The sequence below is a fragment of the Rhinolophus sinicus genome, linkage group LG12 (genome assembly GCF_036562045.2).
Source record: "Rhinolophus sinicus isolate RSC01 linkage group LG12, ASM3656204v1, whole genome shotgun sequence".
NCBI lineage: Eukaryota > Metazoa > Chordata > Mammalia > Chiroptera > Rhinolophidae > Rhinolophus > Rhinolophus sinicus.
This window is the reverse complement of record NC_133761.1, coordinates 50,182,009-50,202,197: the sequence shown is the minus strand read 5'-3', so window position 1 is coordinate 50,202,197 and position 20,189 is coordinate 50,182,009. Positions and strand designations below refer to the sequence as shown.

The following is a 20,189-nucleotide window of genomic DNA, read 5'->3' as shown; positions in this document are numbered from 1 at the left end:
AATTCCTTCAATATTCAAACTTTCATCTGTTACGAAATTTCCTTCACCTTCATATCCTTAAGAAGTGTTTTTTTTATTCCTCTCAGTCATTCATTCATCAACCACTAACTAAATAATACCATTAAGTAATACTCAGCATGGTTCCAGCCACTAGAACACATTGGTAAATAAAAGTTTATATCGTAGTTGGAGTATATATTTAAAAAACAGGCAAAAACACAAAAATAAACAAAGTGCGTAATTTCAGATACTGATGGATAATATAAAAACCATAAAACAGGAAAAGGGTGAGGCCTGACAGATAGACAGGCTCGGTTCAGGTATAGCCTTTGGTAAAGAGTTTGGATTTTATTTTCTGTGTAATGGGAAACCATTGGAAGTTTTAATGCAAGGAATGATAATTATCAGACTTATGTTTTAAAAGGAGGATTCCGGCTGCTGTGTGGAGAACGGACTGTATGTGGATAAGAGTTGGAGCTGGGAGGCCACTTAGGAGGCGGTTGCAGGAAAGTGGATGAGGGATGATGATGGCCTGGACCAGAATTGAAATATATTTTGGGTGTACAGCCACCAAGGCTTACTGGTACAGTAACAGAGGAATGGAGGTTTGCATAAAATGAAAAAAGGAATTAAACGTGATTCCCGCCATGGGCGTGGGCAATAAGGTAGATAGAATTCCTTTGCAGAGGAATTTTTGTTTTTTCTTAATACCTGTGTATTGATTTGTCTTCCGTTTTCTAGCACATGTATGTGTGCCCAGATAATGAAGTTCAAGAGTTATTCAGGGAGAAATCGGTGGCTGGTACCCACATTTGTACACCTTCCAAAAATCATATATCCAATGACATGTTTATTATCTTCCCTTGGATTTCTAAGAGACATTTTAAGGGACATCACTGCTGCCAGCCTTGTCCAACTCCTCTACAAACACAATAGCCTCTGAACTGGTCTATCTCGTCCTCTTCCAATTTTCCCAGTCCTTCCCACAGCCGCCTGAGGAGTCTTTTAAAATCATGACTTCCTTTCCTACCTGAAGTCCTCCAGTGGCTTTCCACTGTGCCTGGAATGAAATTCAGTCATCTTGCCTTGCTTTCTGAGATCCGAGGACCTCTGGCTATCTCATTCTGTCGCTCCAGCCCCAGCAGCTACTCTTCTCCAGCCTCATTCTTTTTGCCTTTCTGTCTGCGCCTTGAACATGTGCAGCTCAATACTGCTTCAGGGTTTCTCTTCTGTTCCCTCTCCCTGGAATGCGCTTTCTGTAGCTCTTCACATGGTTGCTTCTTTCTCATTATTTGGGTCTCTTGTCCTATATCCCATCCTCAGAGAGGCTGTCCGGGACCACACACTAAGCAGACACCCGCCATGACACGCTACAGCAGTACCTTGTTTGCATTTCTTTCCTAGTGCTCTCAGTGAAATGATTTATTTCACCACTGAATCCACAGTATCCAAAACAATGTTGGCACATAGCAGGCACTCAAAAAGATTTTGTTGAATACATAAATTTTCACTGTATGCAAAATGTTGACATCAAAGGCTTGGACTGAAGCCCGGGACAAAGAAATGACAACACGTGCCGCATGCATTGACCAACAAATACAACACGTAATAGTATTACTTAGCATTTTGAAATTTAGAACCAGAAATGTTAGAGGAACTGCCATAATAATTTGGGGAAAAGACAATAAGAAAGACAGAAGAAAAGACAAAATTAGCATATACTATATAAACATATGGGTGGTATTAAATGGACTAATCTATCTATTGCCCAGAACAGTGTCTGGCACATATTAAACCATCAATAAATTTTTGTTGAGTAAATGAATGAATAACTATGATCCAGCAGCCTGCAAATTGTTAGACCAAAGGTGAAAATGAAATGCTTAAATTTTTACTAACGGGGATATTCTGTTGAGAGGGGAAAATATACAGTTTACTTGAGGTAGCCCCATGTTAAACAGAATTGGCTTTGATACGATAGCAATGGAAGTAGAGAGACCCCCTCCTACATCTTGTTACCTGTGGGCCATGTCCCTTTTTAGTCATCCGACCTGCTCAGTCAGAGGGAGGCAACTCATTCCTGCACCCGAGTTGCTCCATTAGACCAGCCAAATACTTCAGACTACCAAATACATACCTTTCCTAATTACTCAGATAACTAACGAACACCCAACATAATTTTACACTAGCTTCATGTTTCTTGACTCTTTTATTTTTATTAGACAGTATAAACTGAGTTATTAACTCAGTTGGCAATTATTATGATACGTGAGGCAATTATTATGATTGAAATGACTATTTGCACTAATAATTGTTTTTTAAAAAACAGCGGATTTAAGGATAAATAAATTAAATTTTCTTTAATTTTCCGTTTTTATTTTTGTTTCTTTTTTAAATTAAAATACAGCTTATGTACAATATTACATTAGTTTCAGGTGCACGTCATAGTTATTCAATAGTACCCACCTAACTCTATACAGTATTATGACCACATTATTGATTTTATTTCCTATGCTAAAGAAGTGATCACCATGATAAGTCCAGCAACCATCTGACACTGTACCATGCTATCACAATATTACTGATCTTTTTCCCCCTCTTTTTAAATTTTATCCTTGATTATATTCTCTATGCTATACTTTACATCCCCATGACTATTTTGTATTTTATATTTTTAAGAAGTGCTAAATCAAAATGACAAGGGAAAACAGACATCTTTGTGTCTAATGGAAATCAACTACTTTTCATAGAAAAGAGCAAATTAAAAACTAATACCATATTAAAATAGTATTTAAATATCAGAAAAGCTTTCACGAGAAAAGGAACAATTCATACAAGTGACTAATACTAATCATTAAAAGTAATGCTAATTAACATAATACCACTAACAGGAATAATATATAAATAGAAGCTTACCAAGCCACCTCCAATGACAGCTACTCTTTTCCTTTGAATGTCAGATGAATCCATACCCGCAGAGTGTTTTTCTCAGTTGTAGCTCCTGCAGTGCAGAACTCTGTCTCTCCCACAGAAACTTGCCCCAGTCTTTATACTGACCAAGGCCCAGCATTTGTGAGCCAACAGCATTGTTTGAACAGGGCTAATTTCCCTTGAGCTCAGAGGTAGCATTTAACCTGTTAGTAGCCCAAAGTACTATCAGCTCCGCTTTAAGAAAACAAGAAAATTCATTCCATTAACCACAGTTGGAAAAATCCAGCCAAGTGAAGACACTCTCTGTCTTACGTGTAGACACAGAATTTTTTTCAAGCACAGTCTTAGGGCTTTTCTTCTTCTTTTTCTACCACACGTATTCTTACTTTCATTTTCAGTCACGATTAACCATGAATGAAATTCCCCTCCCCTGCTTCATGTGTAAACGGTGGAGCTCAGGGAGATGGTGACTTGTTCTAGGGTTAATAACTTGTGACCTACCAGTCAAATAACGGTTTTAGGAAAACTATAGATAACATCTCAATTCAATGTTTCTGCTTCTTCATAGAAAGGAGTGGTCACAGGACAGTAATTTATAAGTTTACTATGCAGAAAACAATGGAGATGCAAGACCATCCCTGATGTATGTGACCCTCCAATAAGTCTCAGAATCTACTTCTTGAGACCCTACAAAGAGACCTAAGACCACCGGAATTTATCCTAACTTCCCCCTCCTACTCCCCTTTTTCAGTCTAAAAATCCTTAACCTAGTCCAGAGGGTAAGGCGGGTTTGAGGCACTGTTAGGTCTCTCATCTTCTTGGTTGGTGCCTTCTCAATCAATAAACTTTTTCTTACTCCAAACTTTGATGTTTTAAGCTTTGGCCTTTTAAAGTGTTCGACTCATGAACTTGGGTTCTGTAAGAAGTGTGATAAGTTGTAGAGAGAATGAGAGGTGACGAAGTGAAGGTAATAAGCAAATATGTCCTAGAAATGGGGAGGTAGTTGAAGTGGGATGCAAAGTTTGTTTTTAAACATGGCAGACAATACAGCAAGGTTGCAGTACTGCTTCATGGCAATGGTCCAATAAAGAGAAATAAACTGATGATGGAAGAAAAGCGTAGAAAATTAAAGGGGTAATGTCCTTGAGAGGGTATGGTATCCAACAGATTAGTAGAAGGTTGGAGTTTTTTTCTTTATTTTTCTTGGGGAATGGATAGTGAGTTGGCTAGCTTTCTTGTTGCTGTTAATTTTAGTGTTTTTCAAAGGTATTGTACATGCACATAGTTTTAAGAATCAAAAAGTTCTACAAGACATTCAACATAAACAGTAATTGCCCTCTCTACCCCTCTGCCATTTGTCCCTGTACAGAACCATCACTTCCAACTCCAGGGTATATATGTCCATAATCTCTAAATAATATGCCAATATTGTTACTTCTCGATTTTTTTTTTTGGTTTTATTTTATTTTATTTTTTTTAGTTTATGGTTTTAAGTCATGACTTCCTACTATTGAAGATGAGGATAACATTTTTTCATTTCTCCATTCTTTTAATATCATTATATCATAATATTGGTTAGATCAGAATTCAACATTTGGATTATTATAACTATGGCCATTCAAATTTAATGATTTTTCCCTTTCCTGCAAACCACAACTGTTTCTATTTTTCAATGTAATAATTGTCGTTTTTTTATTGCTGAATTTTCTAAGACATCATAAATTCAATCCCCAAACTCTCCCTGTTTCCTAAATCTTTGATGAATACATTCAAAGATTTAGATATTTTGTATTTTTAAAGAAATATTTCCTGGAAGCTCTGATTTGCTTTACACTGGGATGGTTGCTCTGTGTACTAAGTACAAGCTTTCATATCCTCATCTAGGACCATGTCTACGAGTATTGCCTGTGGTGGAGACCTTATTTTCTAAAGCCCATGCCTTCCTCTTTCTTGGTTTACTCCCTAGTTTTGGTGAAGCAATTTCTCCAGCGTTTTTTGGGAAAAGGGTAAAAAGAAAATAGAATTTTTAAGACCTTGCCCATGTTAATATATTTCAATTCTATCCTCACACTTGATTTGGACGGGCATAGAATATTAAGTTGGAAATAATTTTCCTTCAACTTGGAACACATCCATCAATTCTGTCCTCCAGTTGGGAAGTCATGAAAATTCCTCATCTTTTGTATGTGACCTACTTATTTTTCTCTCCAGAAGCTCTTCTGTTTGCTGTCAGTGTTCTTTTTTTAAAAAAAAAACAAAAACATTTTTCCCCCTTTCTGCTCCCCCCACCTCCCCAGTTCAAGCCCTTGTTTCTCAGTCTGGTTGTGCGCTCCCCCCTGCTGAGGCAGTGGGTCCTCTGTGGGCGGCTCACAGCAGCACACAGCAGCCCAGGACAGCTCATGACAGCCTAGCTCCAGGAAGAACCGTTGTTCACAATCTTAGCTGTAGAGGGCGCAGCTCACCGGCCCACGTGGGAATCGCACTGCGACCTCTGTGTGAGGAGAACAGTGCTCCAGCCACCTGAGCTACCGGGGCGGTCCTCCTCTCAGTGTTCTAACATGTCTTGATGACATGATTTGTTCTGGCTTTTGTTTCCCATTTTTCTGGCACTGTGTGAGCTTTGTTAAATTAATTAAACAAGGAGACCATTAGACTGAGGTGGCACTAATACTTTAGTGACTTAGTAAGCAAACCAAACCCTAAACTTATAAATGCCTCAAGGTGAAGATATAGAAGCCTAAGGACAGCCAACCACGAATATCCAGCGAGGCTTTAAGCCAATCAAATAATTTCCTCTCTTTGTTTCTGCACTTTCTCTGTTAGGGGTTTCTCCGAGCTCCTGACTGCGGAGTGCGCCTAACCACTTCCTGTTTGACATACCTGATTCAAATCAATTTTTGCTCATTCAAATGAACTCTTAAAATATTAAGTATGCCTCAGTTTATCTCTTAACAGCTTTTATTCTAAAAAAAAAACCATATGTGCTAGTTCTAAGATAGTTTCTTGAATTTATTTTAGTGGTTTCTTCTACTTTATTTTCCATCATTATTCAGATATTGGACATAGTGGACTGTTTCTCTAATTTTAGTAACGTACCTCTTTTTTTTTCCTTCTCTTTGAATATTTGCTCTACTTTTTGGGAGACTTTTTCAGCAATCTTCCTAACTTTCTCTTGTGTTTCCTCTAAGAAATCCCCTAGCAATCTCCCACACTGGGAAGTATCCTAAATTTGAATCTTCAAAGACTTTATTTAGAGTAATGAGGATATGTGGACTGATAAGAATTGAAATGCACTGTGAGTGTTGTCAACAGGCATTGAGGTTTGGAACAGAGGAAAGAGAAAACCATTGCATTGTTCATGTGGCACTCATGGCAGGACATCAAGTCCCAGAATGTAAACAGAAAGCAAAGTAAGAGAGAAACATGAACAAACGACACAAAAATCAACAAGAAGAAAGCAGATCAATATGGTTATCAAAGTTCAAGGTAAAAAAAAAATAAACCCACAAAATAAAAACACTATTTTACACAGATAAAAGGTTGCATGTTAAAGTGAAGATGTATAGTGTCAACTATTAATTTAAAAGCATTTACATTACATTTTTATTATTAAATTAAAAATGATTAGTGAAGACAATTTAGGTGATACAAACAAACCTTGTTTACCATTTCTTGAAGTGGACTGTCTCTTTCTGGAGAATTGCAAAATGGAGGAGAAGGCTAGAAGCCGTTGTAGGATAAAGAGTACAGAACAAGGAAGAGAAAAATAGAAAATATCTGATTAACTGGGACCACAGTCAACCTTGTTTGGTGTGAGAAGGTCCCGAGTTGACTTGGAATTTAGAGACTGGATGACTTGAATATATTGCATTTCTGGTCAACTGGAGTGTTTCCTAGGACACAAAAGTTATCTAAGTTTTGGTTTGCTGATGTTACATAACACCCCAGCCAGGAATGGCTTCATCTTGGGCCTAGAAATTTATGTCAACGTTAATTATTTCATTATTAAGACATTTACATTACATTTTCATTATCAAGTAATGAAAATAAATTAACTAAGCCGATGTTGCCCAAATTTCAATAATTTGTATAGCTCCTTTACAACTTAGTGTATTGTTTCAAACTGATGTACATTTTATGTAAATAAAAATGGAAACTTATATTGCTGCTGCAGATGGAAAATCAGCTTATTTGAAAAATTAGAAGGGAAGTATACAAATAAATACTAAATTGTAGCTAAATTCTATACATGTAGATGAAATTTAGCCAAGGTTTTCCCTCTCTTTTTGCAAAAGGATATTAACAGTGTTAGAGAAGGAAAAAACTCTTTTTTACTAAATGGAAAGGACTGGAAGAGAATTGAAAGTGGGATAATGGTCAATATTATTTAATATTGCGTTCCTGAGCCACTTACCAATATTGAGTCATATTGCACCGTTGAAGAGACTCTGAATTAGATTTCAAGTTGGGAATTTGGAAAAAAATACAAAAGAAGCCAAAAGAAAAAAGGAAGAAATTAATAACCAAAAAAGCACGTTCAAAAAACAGAAAGGAGTTGATACATTGAGCCATAATTTGATTTCTAGAAAATACAAATTGTCATAGGCAGATGTGAAATGAATTGGGGTCCTCTCCTGACAAACACTTAGAAATGGCTGTCTTTTCTCTACTTTGAGAAATAGGCTCAACAAAAGTCCCAGGAAATTAAAAAGGCAAGAAAGTCAAGTACAACAGGGCTAGAGCAACGAGTTTCAACTTTTAAAAAATTAATTTTATAAGTTCTGTAAAGCCAGTATGCAATATTCCCAAGGAATGAAGGAAAACAGTAAACAAGGCAGAGATGGTTCATGGGTCTTGGAGACACAGAACGAGGTGGGCTACACAGGAAACAAAGCTGAGTGCCAACATTGTAAGAAGCCATCAGATAGCCCTGGAATAAACTGTGCATAGGGTACCAATTAATAGGGATTTACACGCATCACTCCTTGTGTAAAGAGTAAAGGTAAATTTATCTTGATCTTCCTGATGTAGATGACTTTGAATGGAAATGAAAATGAAGAATAGATTTAAAAGGCTTCTCTCTTAGTGACACAGTACAACTCTAGACCACTTCAGCAACCTTCATTCCAGCCTGAAACTACACTCAGAAAGTCCCCTAAGAGTGGCAAACTCAGCTGAAATTCGAAAAATAGGGCACAAAGCTATGAATGCTGAGGAAAAGATGTAATTTATAATCTAAGTTTTACATCATTCAATATTTCTGTTGCAAAAAGCTAAAAAGGAATACTGAAGAAAAGTACAAGCGCTATCAAAAAGTAGGAAAGCAAGAACTTTTAAACATAATTTGAATATGTATTTGTAACTATGTCCATATAAGTTATATCTACTCTTTAAAAATTTCAGTGAACAACACTGTCAAATTAGAAGCAAATGAAGAATTTTATATGAAAGAAATTTCTTAAAAAGTTGAATTACTATGTTATGTTCAGTACATGCAATATATCTCTAATTTTTAAAAATAATTTTTCAAAGAGAAAATGTTTAAATATAATTAATATTTTAAATATCATTAATAGTACATGGCATTTTAATATTTTATTTAGGTTATCCCATCCCCCTTTGCCAATGATTGGTTTGGGAGGGTCACATGTCTCGATTTGGATCAATGAGACTTTAAGAGAAGTTTGCTAAGGGCTGGGAAAGCTTTCTCATTTTTCTGGGAGAGTGTCTGGAGAGAACTCTTTTCCTTTCTCTTATAGTTATTATGTGCAGATGTGAAGTCTGCCATTGCTGCAGCCATCTTGTCACAAGTGAAGATGAAGCTTTCACAAAGAAAGGGGCAAGACCAAGAGAACAGAAGAGAAATAAAACTACAACAATGAGATTGCCTAGTTTGGAACCCATCCTATCTGTTGGTTTCCAGTTATGTGTTTGTTTCTGTACTTTCCTGTCAAACCAATGACAATACTAACAATACTATCTTCACATTAAACTTTAATGTTTTGTGTGTGTGTGTGTGTGTGTGTGTGTGTGTGTGTTTGTGTGTGTACCTTAAATGGTGGAAAGTGTAAACATGGGATTGGTGGTTCATTGTTTCCTAAAACCATTGCATTATCTTTCACTTCTTAATTTTTTCTCTTTTATTCTGAACATCTAACTTCTAAATAATCCTTGGTTTCACTTCTTCATCAAATATTTTAGTAGTTTCCGAATCATTAGTTAACAAAGGGAGGAGATACTGAGATATAAAGAATTCAGGTGGTTTTCTGGAGTGTTTTGGTTGTAGTTCAGCTATTATGCTCTATCATTTAAATTTTCGTATTTTAAATATAAATGAGCCAAATTCACAAGCGACAAAATAACGAACAGTGTTACTGAGAATTTTGACAGAGACCAATGGTTAAAAGCTTGGCTTTGCAGGTCCTGGACTTTTGACTTTCGGACGTCATCTGATGGTTCTTTTTCTTTATTAACTGTCATCTGGTTCCAAGCAATAGAAGGGAGAAGAGACAAAATGAAATAAAATTGTGGCTCAGATGCAATTTTATATCAGTTCCTGCATTTTTATCACCTATTACATTCAAACATTGTGCTTTTAGTTTGAAAACATATATATTATCAATGCAAAACACCTGGAAAACCTAAATGGAAAATACTAAAAATTCCAAAATCACCTATAACTATGAACATCTTCCACATTACATTTTACTTTATTTTTGATTTTTAAAAGGCTTTCATAATAAGGTTGAACAAACACCAGCTTGTAGGTGTGTTAGTACAAGTCTGTAACATCTATGAATAGCAACAGCCGCACCAACAGCCACAACAGCTTTGTACATGTCTCAGGTTTGGCCACATTCACATCTGAAAACAGGAACATTCCTTTTTCTGTCTACATTTTTATAGCAATAGGGAACTACTTCCCGGACTCCACATTTCACTTGTCTCTCCCCGTTGGACCCAGTTCACGTGGCACTAGGGTAGGAGGATTTAGGGCATAAGAAGGGAGGCAATAAGGCCACTCTAACACTGTGACAACCAAGATGGAGGCTAGAGTGTTGACTTCCAACAATTAGAGAAAGGGGAAGGCACCCCTTTCTACTAAGAGGAGGTGAAGGTGAAGGGATAGTCCTAATTCTAAGCGTTCAAGACACAAATGCAACGGAAGATAGGAGCCATTAAGAAATCATGAAGAGTTGCCAATTACCTCTGCCAAGTACCCCATGGCAAAATATTTCATATAACTTAAAAAAGAAAAGTCAACAGAGGTCTCAAGTTTTTAACTAAAAACCTTGAAGTATAAAAAATTAAGACACTGAAAATTTAATCCCAACTGACCCCGTTCTTCTACACAAAAACCATCCTCTAAGCACACAATGGAATTCAAGGCATTCTTTTGAGATACTCATTGCTTCAAACCACTTCAGGTCTTGAGTTGACACAGCAACATGTCTGCGGCTAAGAACATCTGCTCCTGAACAACAAGGCTTTTGATGATGTTTCCAATGTCCCCCATAAGGGAGCAGTGTCTTGGGTAAATAAAAACTTTAAAGTCAAAATTAGAAAACTGTCTCTGATTCAGGCACTTTCCTCACCATCAGGCTTTTGCCCTAACTGGTAAAGTACTACCTGGTAGTCTTCAAAAGCCTGACCCAGCTGCCATCACATAAGGTTTATTGTGAAGTCAGAGCGAACCTGCAGTGTCCCAGTGTTTTCTTCATGGCAAAGAGGAATAGTGGTATTCATTTGCTTTAAAAAATACTATAGTTGACAGACTTGATTTCAAAACTGCTTTTGGCCATGGACAGTCTTACAAAATACTCAAATAAGAAAAATGAATTGAAAAACCAGTAGCAGTAGCTGCTATGTTTCATGAGCCATCCACAACCCAAAAGAGCTGTGTCCCAAGGAACTCAAAGCCTGGGATGGCCAAACGGAGAAGATCCCCCTTTTCTGAAGTGTCTACCTTACAAGTGCCCTGGGTTGAGCCAAGGACCTGTGGTCCGTGAACAACATATTAAAGCTCACGAGAACACAAAGCCATAGTCAGAGCATTAAAGGTGAAGGTGGACATGCTGGCTAACCTTAGTTAGTAGCTGGTACCCATTCAGACTGGGGAACATGTCTCAATCCTGGGAGTTAACTAATATGGTTTGCACGTGTATGTCTAAGAGCTTCTGGGTGGCCTTTGGTCATAGGAAGTTTTAGTAATTTAAGGAAGAGGAAGTGTTAACCTAAAAGCTCCTTATATTTCTTTTCTGAGAGATGCACATAGATTTTGACATTACTAAACTGGAATTTTTAAAGGTTTCCTAAGCAACAATGGTCTGATGTATAGATGGCATAAGCAAAAATATAGAATGTAAAATTTTATAAAATAAACACCCATAAAAAAGCAGAATGTTATTTTAGTACCATTTCAGATACAGGTTTTCCTTAAAGACTGAAACCCTCCATGGACAAGCAGGTAAGAAGGCCCCTTCTTCCAACAAGCAATTGCTGACTTTGGCTGTTTTTATAAAATGCTGATCCAAAAAGATTCTCCAAGATAAACAGTACAACCCTGACTGACAAAGCTTTTAAGAATAAATGGTACAGGGCTATCTGTAGGCCACTGTGAGACAAGGTCATTGCATGAAACATCTCTTTTCCGGATTCATTGATTCAAACCCTGCAGCTGCAGGGTTTCATGCTGGGATTCATGTTTCCAAGCCCTGCACTACTAGTGTGACACAGCTACCTGGTCACCCCTCACATGGGGCTCACCCTGGCTGATGACAGCAAGTGGCAAATAAACTGTCTTCCCAGGCCCACGGTGCCCAGCCCAGCAGAGTCTGTGAGCAAGAGCTTTAAAATCCCCTTAACACTCAGGTGGGAGGCAGGCCAGAGACGGGGGGATCAGCCTCAACGAACTCATTCAGTTTCTTTTCCTTGTCGTGACTGTGCCCATCTTGAGGAAAATTCTTTTATTCATGTGGCTTGTTAAAAAGTAAGAAAGGACTAGCTTTCAACTTTGGCCAAAACAAAAAGCTTTTGCACGAGTGTCTAGCTCTGTCCACGTGCACTTTACTCAGGGCTGCTCTTGATAAGTTTATAGTAGAGGCATTCAGCCACATCTTCATGTTTCATCACAAATGATGACTTATGTCTGAAGTCACCCTCCTCATCTGTCCTTACCTAGCTGACGCCATCTGGCTTCCCTGGATTCTTGTAACTTTCCCCATTCTGTTTATTGTTGATGAAGAAACCACGTCTGCATGCACAGCGCATGCCCCCTGTTATCAGGGCCAGTACAGCAAGGACAGCCAGAACCCCGCCAATGATTCCACCTGATATTCAGGTCAAACGTCCATCTCTTGCTCCACACACCTGGCAGAGCCTGGTCGTTGGGAGCGATGCCGTAATACCGCCCAGCGTCCTTCTTGTGAACAGTGCTGAAAACCAGAGTGCCTGTTTCAGAGTTTAAGAAAAAAGAGGAATTTCGAAACCTGGGATTGGCTCTGGAATCTGTTGGCAGCGGCACATCATTAAGACACCAGCGTAATGAGGAGGGTGGGGAGAGGGGCGGGGTGGAGGGGAGCCCTCCTTCCGGCAGTGCACGGTTGCCGTCTTGCCTACAACGCAGCCTTTGGTTCTCTGCACACACAGGTACTGGCTTCACTTGCACAGTTAACTCAAAGACAGTCTCGTCCATTTCTTTGTGGTCTTTTCAAGCAACCACCTCACAGCGATAAAGAGCTGAGTCTGTCCAGGTTACGTTCCAGATCGTTAGAGAGATTTCCCCCACTAGTTCTGCACGACCTGCCAAACCTCCCTGTATTTTGTTGTCGAAAAACACACATGTGGGTTGGGCTTCTTGAAGTTTCTTCCATTCAATCCTGGGGTCATTTGTTTGTGAATCTGTAATGATGCAAGACAGCTCCACACGTTCAAATTCCTGTACCACCGGGTTTCGGATGCTGGATTTGAGATTCACCGTCCCTGACCCAGCAGGTAAGGCCCCGGAAAGCAGCGGAAGAGCTGGAGTCCTCGCTGCGGCGTAAGCGCCAGGTGAGTTAGTGCTGTTACACTACGTCTTAAAAGAGTCCTGAGAGCGCACATTGAGAAAGGAAACTGACAAGTTAAAAGAAATGAGTATTATCTTAAGTGTTGGCATCATGGGTTATTAATATTTCATTCTCTATATTTTGCTGTTTCCCAAAATTTCTATACGGAAGATGTAATCTGAAAGAACCTCCCCCCCAAAAAAAAAAATCAATAGAAAGAACATGCAATGAGTGATTTCCTGAAAAATACATGAACAAATAAATATTTCTTTCTAGGATATCCTACCCACCAAATACTAACTGACGACTCATCAGCTAATACTCTTGCTGTCTAACAGTCACACACAGCAATCAAACCCGCTCAAAGAATAACCTGAACCTCCTTTCCCACAATTCCTTTCTCACTAGTTTCCGGTGAATCCCAGGACTTCAAACAGCCTCTCTGCAAGGAAGTTAAGCCCGCCCCCTCACTCTTTACTGGCCATTCATGATTGGTTCCGCCCCACGCAATCAATTTGAGGCTGTTGATTGGATAATAGCGAGTCTGGTGGGCTGGACCGGTTCTGACAGCAGGCGCGGAGGCGTGGCTACCGCCGCTCAAAAAATTCTACCCTGGCTCCTGCTGCACCATGTATCACCGTGCACTCCGACTCCTCGCGCGCTCGCGTCTGCTCGTGCGGGCTCCATCCTCAGCCTCGGCTCCGGGCCTAGGTGGCGAGGTCGCCCTCCCATTCCGGCTTTCGACCGCCGCTCGAATGGTGAGCGCGAGCCTCCCGTCCCCCACCCTCCCCGCGGTGACCTTCAGCCTTCGGCTCGCCGGCCCAGGCGCCCGCGGGCGTCCTGGCCGAGCCCTGCCGTGGGCTGCGCGCGTGCGCGGCGTGGCGGCCTCCTTGGCCCCTGCCACCCTCTCTAGAGCGGGGAAGAAGCTTCTGCCGGGGTTGAGCGCTTGTGCAAGGGAGGCAGGGGCCGGCGTGGGTCCTGCTCCTGGCCCCTCCGGGAGCCCCACGACCGGGATGAGCCTAGGCGCAGGTTTCAGCCGCGCTTCCTGCTGTGTTGCTGCGATGCGCAGGCCCCCCGCCCTGGGTTGCTGTCTTCAGGACAAGGAGGAGAGTGGGGACACGGGCAGCTCCCGCCCCTGCCCCTTAGCACGGCCTAGCTGGCCCATCACTGGCGGAGTGTTAATCTAGTCGCCTCTGAACTCTGGCTTCTTGGGTCACCACGCTACAGTGAACTGCTTTCAGGTCCAGGTGGGGTTGAAGGTTCTGAGGAACCTAAAAGAGTTTACTTCTCATGGAATTGCCTATTTAGTTCGTTAGGCTGCATGTGGTTTACCCCACTGAACTTTTATAAAACCCTGAAGTTTGTAAACGTGGCCCGAGTATCCTGAAGCATGTTAGAGGAGATTGGATAGGACCTAACTATAGCTGAATTAGTATTTTATTCAGAAAGACCACAAAGGAACCTAAAGGCCCCAGTTCAGGTTCTGAGATACTGACTTAAATAGGTCTCTGCTCTGTAGAGTGTCACCTTCTGTATTTCAGGCTTTAACAAGCAATACGTACGTACGTACACATGTATATTGCTGGGGAAAAATGATAGTTTATGAAGAGTTCCAGTTCTTCACTATTCACTGTGCTGTGCTATGAGCTTTGTAATCAAAGCTGTGATTTCTAACCCTACTCTGCTACTCAAGGTTGGGATTTTGGGCCGGTTGTCTCCGTGCCTCAGTTTCTGCATGTAAAATGAAAATCATTACAGCCACTGAACAACACTGCACCTGTGAAAGTACTTTGACCAAGTTTGGCATGTGCTAAGGGCTCATTAAATAAATGCTCCCATCTAGGATATTTCAAAGGCCAAGACATTTTCTAGACTATGAACTTTAAGATAATTTGATGCCATCACTATACCTGAAACTACAAAATCAGGAATGCTTTATACTCTTGGGACACCCCGCTCTAATAATTTTAGTGTACTTTAGAGGTTTTAAATTAATTAATTAATTAATTGTGTTTTTAAAGGGAATAGGAGACTGAAGAACTGAATCTATCCCATTGATGCAAGTATCAAAAAAAAGCACTGCCTTGCCTTTAAGGTTGTAATGTTAGCTAACATCAGATGTGGATTTTTTTTCTCATTATTCTGAATACATCTTTGCCCTCTAATCTCAGCTCCAAAAATCTCTGTGTTGATTTTGATTACAAATTTTTCTTGTTGCTAGTGTTGAGAAATTCACATAACCCTAGATGCCCTAAGTTACCTTTTATCTGAAAGAACACATGAAGGTCATCCAATAGGAAGAAAACATTTGTGAATGCTGCTGTGTATTGGGCCCTGGGAATGAGACAGTTGCTGTGGGCATAGAGTTTAGACTGCTGGGGCAGATTAAAGAAGCAAAGCAGTTAAAGAAGCAAAAAAGTCACACAAAAGTAATTACAGCATGGTAAATGCTACTGAGGAAAAAAAGTACAGTGGAGTGGACTATATAATGGAGACAAGCCATGATATTACCTTGGTAGCATGTGGATACGGAGAACTTCCATTTTTTAGAGTCACTTTTCTTTATTTCTTGAATGATCTTCAGTATGGTCATAAGGTCTGGAAACATAATGTTTTATATTGCAGTGTAATATCAATAAACTATTTATTGTATATTATATATTTGTCAGTATTTCAAGACTTAATGGTCATCCGATATTTTAAGACCAGAAAGACTTTTTTAGAAAGAAACTGAAAACCCAAACACAAGTGAAATTTTGGGGTTTTATCTGGAGAGCCTTTTTGCGTGAGAAATGATTTGGATTTCTTTTGAGCACTGAAATATTCTGCTAAACCACCTTAGACTGAGAATCTGAAAAGCATTTTTCCTTTTCTTTAGGAGATGCTATGGTATAAAAGTTATCTTACACATGTACATGCATGGGGACATCTAATAGGCCCGAGGCCTGTATTTTTTTGCTGACTTTTCCAGTTTAAATTGGCATGCAAGTTTTGAGACGATCTCATCAATTACTGAGGTTCCTGGGGTTAGTGGCTGCTAATAGTATTTAGTATTTCTAGGGCTTAATCGTGATCATACTGCAGTGAACACTGGACACGTTATCCATTCATGCTTCTTCAGGACGGGAAGTGATTGTGAGTGAACACGCAGAGCCCAGCAACCACTGGGAAATCATGCCTCTGGGCCTTCCCCATGCCTAGCTGGTTAAACTTTTTAAGTCATAGTGTTAATCCCAAAAGTGTAAACCACCTTCTCCCAGAAATTCTGCTCTTTGAAGTATGGGGAATGAAGACATGGTTTAAAAAAAAATAATAGTGTTGTTTTTTTTTAAACAATGGACTATACTATATGAATGAAAAATTTATATTTAAGAGATGCCATTCATCACTTCAGTTTTCATTAAAAGCACTGCTAATTTTTTTATTAACTTAGGTGAGCATCCCTCTTTTTGCCCAAGCCAATGGGAAAAAGTAATATACAGGATAATAAGGGAAGATTCTGAAGACCACTCAAGTGCTTTCCAAACCTCAGGTGGACTCATTAGTGGATGGCGAGATTTTTTTTTTTTTTTTGGACAGCATAGACTAGCATAGAATAGAAAACATCAGTGCCTAACATATATTGTTTCATAAAATTTTTGCTTTAGGTTTGTATGTGTATGCACATGTGTTTATGTATGTGCAGAATCACGATACAAAGTTGTTTTCTGTGGGTCATTGTATAGAGCGTTTTGAAGAGATTTGGCTAAGTTACCTGGTTCATCATTCCTCTATCCATATATACTCGTATATGTTCATCTAATGGATGCCAACCTCACATAGGCATAGCCTGCTGTGACAGTTTTTCTCTAATTCCTGGTGATGTCCAGAGTGTTTTATAGCATTGCTTCATTTTCTGTTCTACAAATTGTGATTTCAGCCACAGTTGACTTCTATACTTTTTAAATGATCGTTGTCAAGATTCTAGAATTTGTTTGAGGCTGTTGTTTCTTGATTTAGAATTAAAATTTTTTAAGGTTTAAGCTGAAAAAAATAGCTAAAATTTATTCATCAAGATCTTTCCAAGTAACTTTGAATGAATCTGAGTTTTATCATATCAACCTGTTATTTAGGGGACAAAGTTATTGCTGTTTTATGGTGAAATTTTAATAATTTTGAACACACAAACCGATAACATAAATTTAAGGAATGGAACCTGATTGCACAAATGGCTTAGGGAAACCAGTCTCCCTCCTTTGTTGCCAGCATCTTGTTGCTGTCTCATAACAAAGTGATGGGGAAGAAGAGCCTAGTTCATTGTCCAGTGCCACTGCTGTCATTGCTAGTGTTGGACCAAGTATATTTTGACATACAAGGATATTTACTTTGAACATCTAAAAGAAAGATCATAACGCAAAATATTTTTATTTGTGCATTTGAAAGTTAGAACCCAGCTGCTTTTGGTTTACAGAGTATGAGGCATGTTGGTATACAGTGGTGTCAATGTAATCAAGCTCTGTTAGAGAAAAATCTGTATTTAGCTCTTTTTATCTACAAGGTAGGGGTACAATTCAAGGGCTTGTTGTGGGCTGATTTGGAGTGACTCCCTCTGTTTCTTGGCTTACGGAAGTGATGGTAAAAAAGTGGATCCAAGCAGGTGTGGAATCCAACAGTCCAGTTATGAGTGTTTCAGTCCCCCTTTCTATCTGGGTGATCTGCTGAGATTGTTTAATCGCTCCGAGCCTCAGTGTCTCTTTCTTTAAAATGGGATGGTAATAGTAAAATCTCCTAGGGTGGTTGTGAATGTCAAATAAAGTAATGCTTGTAAAGTGTTGGCCACCTAGCACAGTAAATTCCAGGATATGATTATTTTTATTAGCTTCTCCTTATTGGCTTAGGCCAGCCCTCAGCAGACTTTTAGGCATGGAAAAAAATATGTCTCACCGGTTATATTTCTATATTTCTGCCTAGTTACAATGATATTTTTCTTTTCATGGAATCTAAAAGTCTTTGTAACATATAAAGGGTTTTGTAAATCAAGTCCCATAACTACAGATTAAGTTTTTCCTTGTCAAAGGACTGTTTCCTTAAAAAAGATTACTTGGCCTGGATTTTTAAATCTTTTGAATCATTGACCATGTTTAATTCATAATTAATGTAAGATGAACATTATTTAGAGCTCTGAGTATTTCCCTGAAGTGCATTTGCATTGTATGCTTGTAGTGTAGGCTTAATATAAAGTATCATGTGTAAATTCCAAATTTCTAGTGTTTTACAATAAAATTTTTTGCAGTGTTATAAAATATTTTTTGAGTAGTTATTGACTTTTTTTTATTAGTGTAAGTTGATGTTCTTGGTAGAATCCTAGGTTCTGCATAAAAGGGACTTTGGGTTCTTATTCTGGGTGATGGATTGGCTTCAAGATATAAACTCCCTAAAATCATCTGTAAGATTTTGCATATGTGTATTTACATTCATGTTTATAGAGAGGATCCAAAGCTTTCTTCATGTTCCCAAAGGGTTCCATCACCCCAAAAAGGTTAAGAACTGACCTAACCCACCTCCCCTTATCTGTACATTTACTTTAATTTGTAAATGAGAAAAGCTGACTTGGGGAAGGTGTGACACAGCAAAGTCTGGATATCCATACTGCACTAAGTTAGCTCTCATGCATAGCATTTGTAGACCACGGCTAAGCTTTGTTTAAATATGTAATATTTTTAAATTTTAAAGTATCATTCTTAGGCCATTTTTAAAAGTTCCCAGTAAAATAAGCATTAAGCTAAGTACATTGACTTGGCCAAAGCTTGACCGATAATAGGCAAACTCCTGAATTGGAAAAGATTATTTTTGCTTCAAAGGCTTTCTTTGTATTTACTATCTGTGTAGTGTATGAATTCTGTAATCTGCCTTTGACATCTATATTAATAAATTAGAAAGAAAAGAGCTGGAGGAGGGGAGCAGAATGAGAATCAAAATGGAAGATTTTGTCTTTGTGGGACTTATGAAGGTTTCTTTTCCCTTACAGCTGATAGGATGTTATTGCTTTTGATACTTGATTTCTTTTCAAGCTGTAACAGTGTCTTGTCTTTATCTTTAGGCTAGCCAAAATTCCTTTCGGATAGAATATGATACCTTTGGTGAGCTCAAGGTCCCAAACGAAAAGTATTATGGCGCCCAGACTGTGAGATCCACAATGAACTTTAAGATTGGAGGTGTGACGGAACGCATGCCAGTAAGTGGATTTTGTGGGAATATTGGCTTATCTGGATGAACTAGTCTTTGTTCAAATGAGTCACTTCATTTTATAAATAAATACTGGATAGAGTTAAAATGTAGTTATTAGAGAACTTTGTGAGTAATAAGATGTTTCTCTTTCATTAAAATATCAAAGAAGTTTTTGAAGTTTAGTATACCATTTTGAGCTGTGCCTTTGAATGTTTTGGGATTTTTATTTGATAGAACTAACTGGTTTGTCTTTTTATTCTTGCTGGGATTTTTCAGCTTTCCACTAGGATCTTACTATGTGTAAATATTTTTCATTTTAATACTTACATTTCATTTATTTATTTATTTTTTACTGGTTAACACTGGTTTTTAAAAATTGATTTAAAAGAAAACAGTTTTTTTTTGTGTGTGTTTTTTTTAATGTTATACTTTCTATCTACTTTGGTATCAGTTTCCAGAAAAGTATACACAAATACCTAAAACTATTATTCTTTACCATGCCTGGCATATAATAGTGTGTAAGTATTTGTTCAATGCCACATGAATGATTTAATGACGAGAATTTTTTGTCATGTTTCTTTAAATCTAAGATGACATCAATTAGAGGATGCACCGATATGTACCACTAAGAAAGAAAAGGGCTGCCAGTCGTGAGATGTCATTGTTCGTAAGACGCATCTTGATTTCAGAGATGTTAAAGTGTGAAAAGAATTAGTGAAATACATTACATGTCCTACTGGAGCCCAGCTAGAGTATGAGAAATAGTCAGTGCAGGACTGCAGGATAGGCTAGGAAACCTGGAAGTAGCCAGGCTTCATCCGGTGAGATGTTGTTTAACAGTTACCTTCTAAATACACTTGTTATTTTGCAGTAATGTTAGCTTTCATAGTTTAGCCCATTCCTAAGCCTTCAAGACTGAATCTTGACATGTTCATACAATTTTACAGTTGGCAACTGTATCTTCTTTGAAGAAAATCTCTTTGTTATTGCTACCTTTAGCCAGCT

General features: G+C 38.6%; 2 protein-coding genes and 1 pseudogene across 2 annotated transcripts in view; 1 reads left to right on the top strand and 2 right to left on the bottom strand.

Moving 5' to 3' along the window:
- Nucleotides 1-3,271, bottom strand: part of KMO (kynurenine 3-monooxygenase) — a 41,198-nt gene extending 37,927 nt beyond the window's left edge. Inside the window, exon 1 of the mRNA XM_019746830.2 lies at nt 2,917-3,271. Coding sequence (XP_019602389.2) covers nt 2,917-2,970 — 54 coding nt within the window. The 5' untranslated portion in view covers nt 2,971-3,271. The remainder of the gene's footprint in view (nt 1-2,916) is intronic.
- A 5,361-nt stretch (nt 3,272-8,632) lies between these two features.
- On the bottom strand, nt 8,633-13,289 carry LOC141567809 (junctional adhesion molecule C pseudogene; annotated as a pseudogene).
- Nucleotides 13,290-13,565: 276 nt separating this feature from the next.
- The window catches only part of FH (fumarate hydratase), a 31,182-nt gene continuing 24,558 nt past the window's right edge, over nt 13,566-20,189 (top strand). Inside the window, exons 1-2 of the mRNA XM_019746844.2 lie at nt 13,566-13,735; nt 19,057-19,191. Of these exons, the coding sequence (XP_019602403.1) occupies nt 13,607-13,735; nt 19,057-19,191 (264 nt within the window). The 5' untranslated portion in view covers nt 13,566-13,606. The remainder of the gene's footprint in view (nt 13,736-19,056; nt 19,192-20,189) is intronic.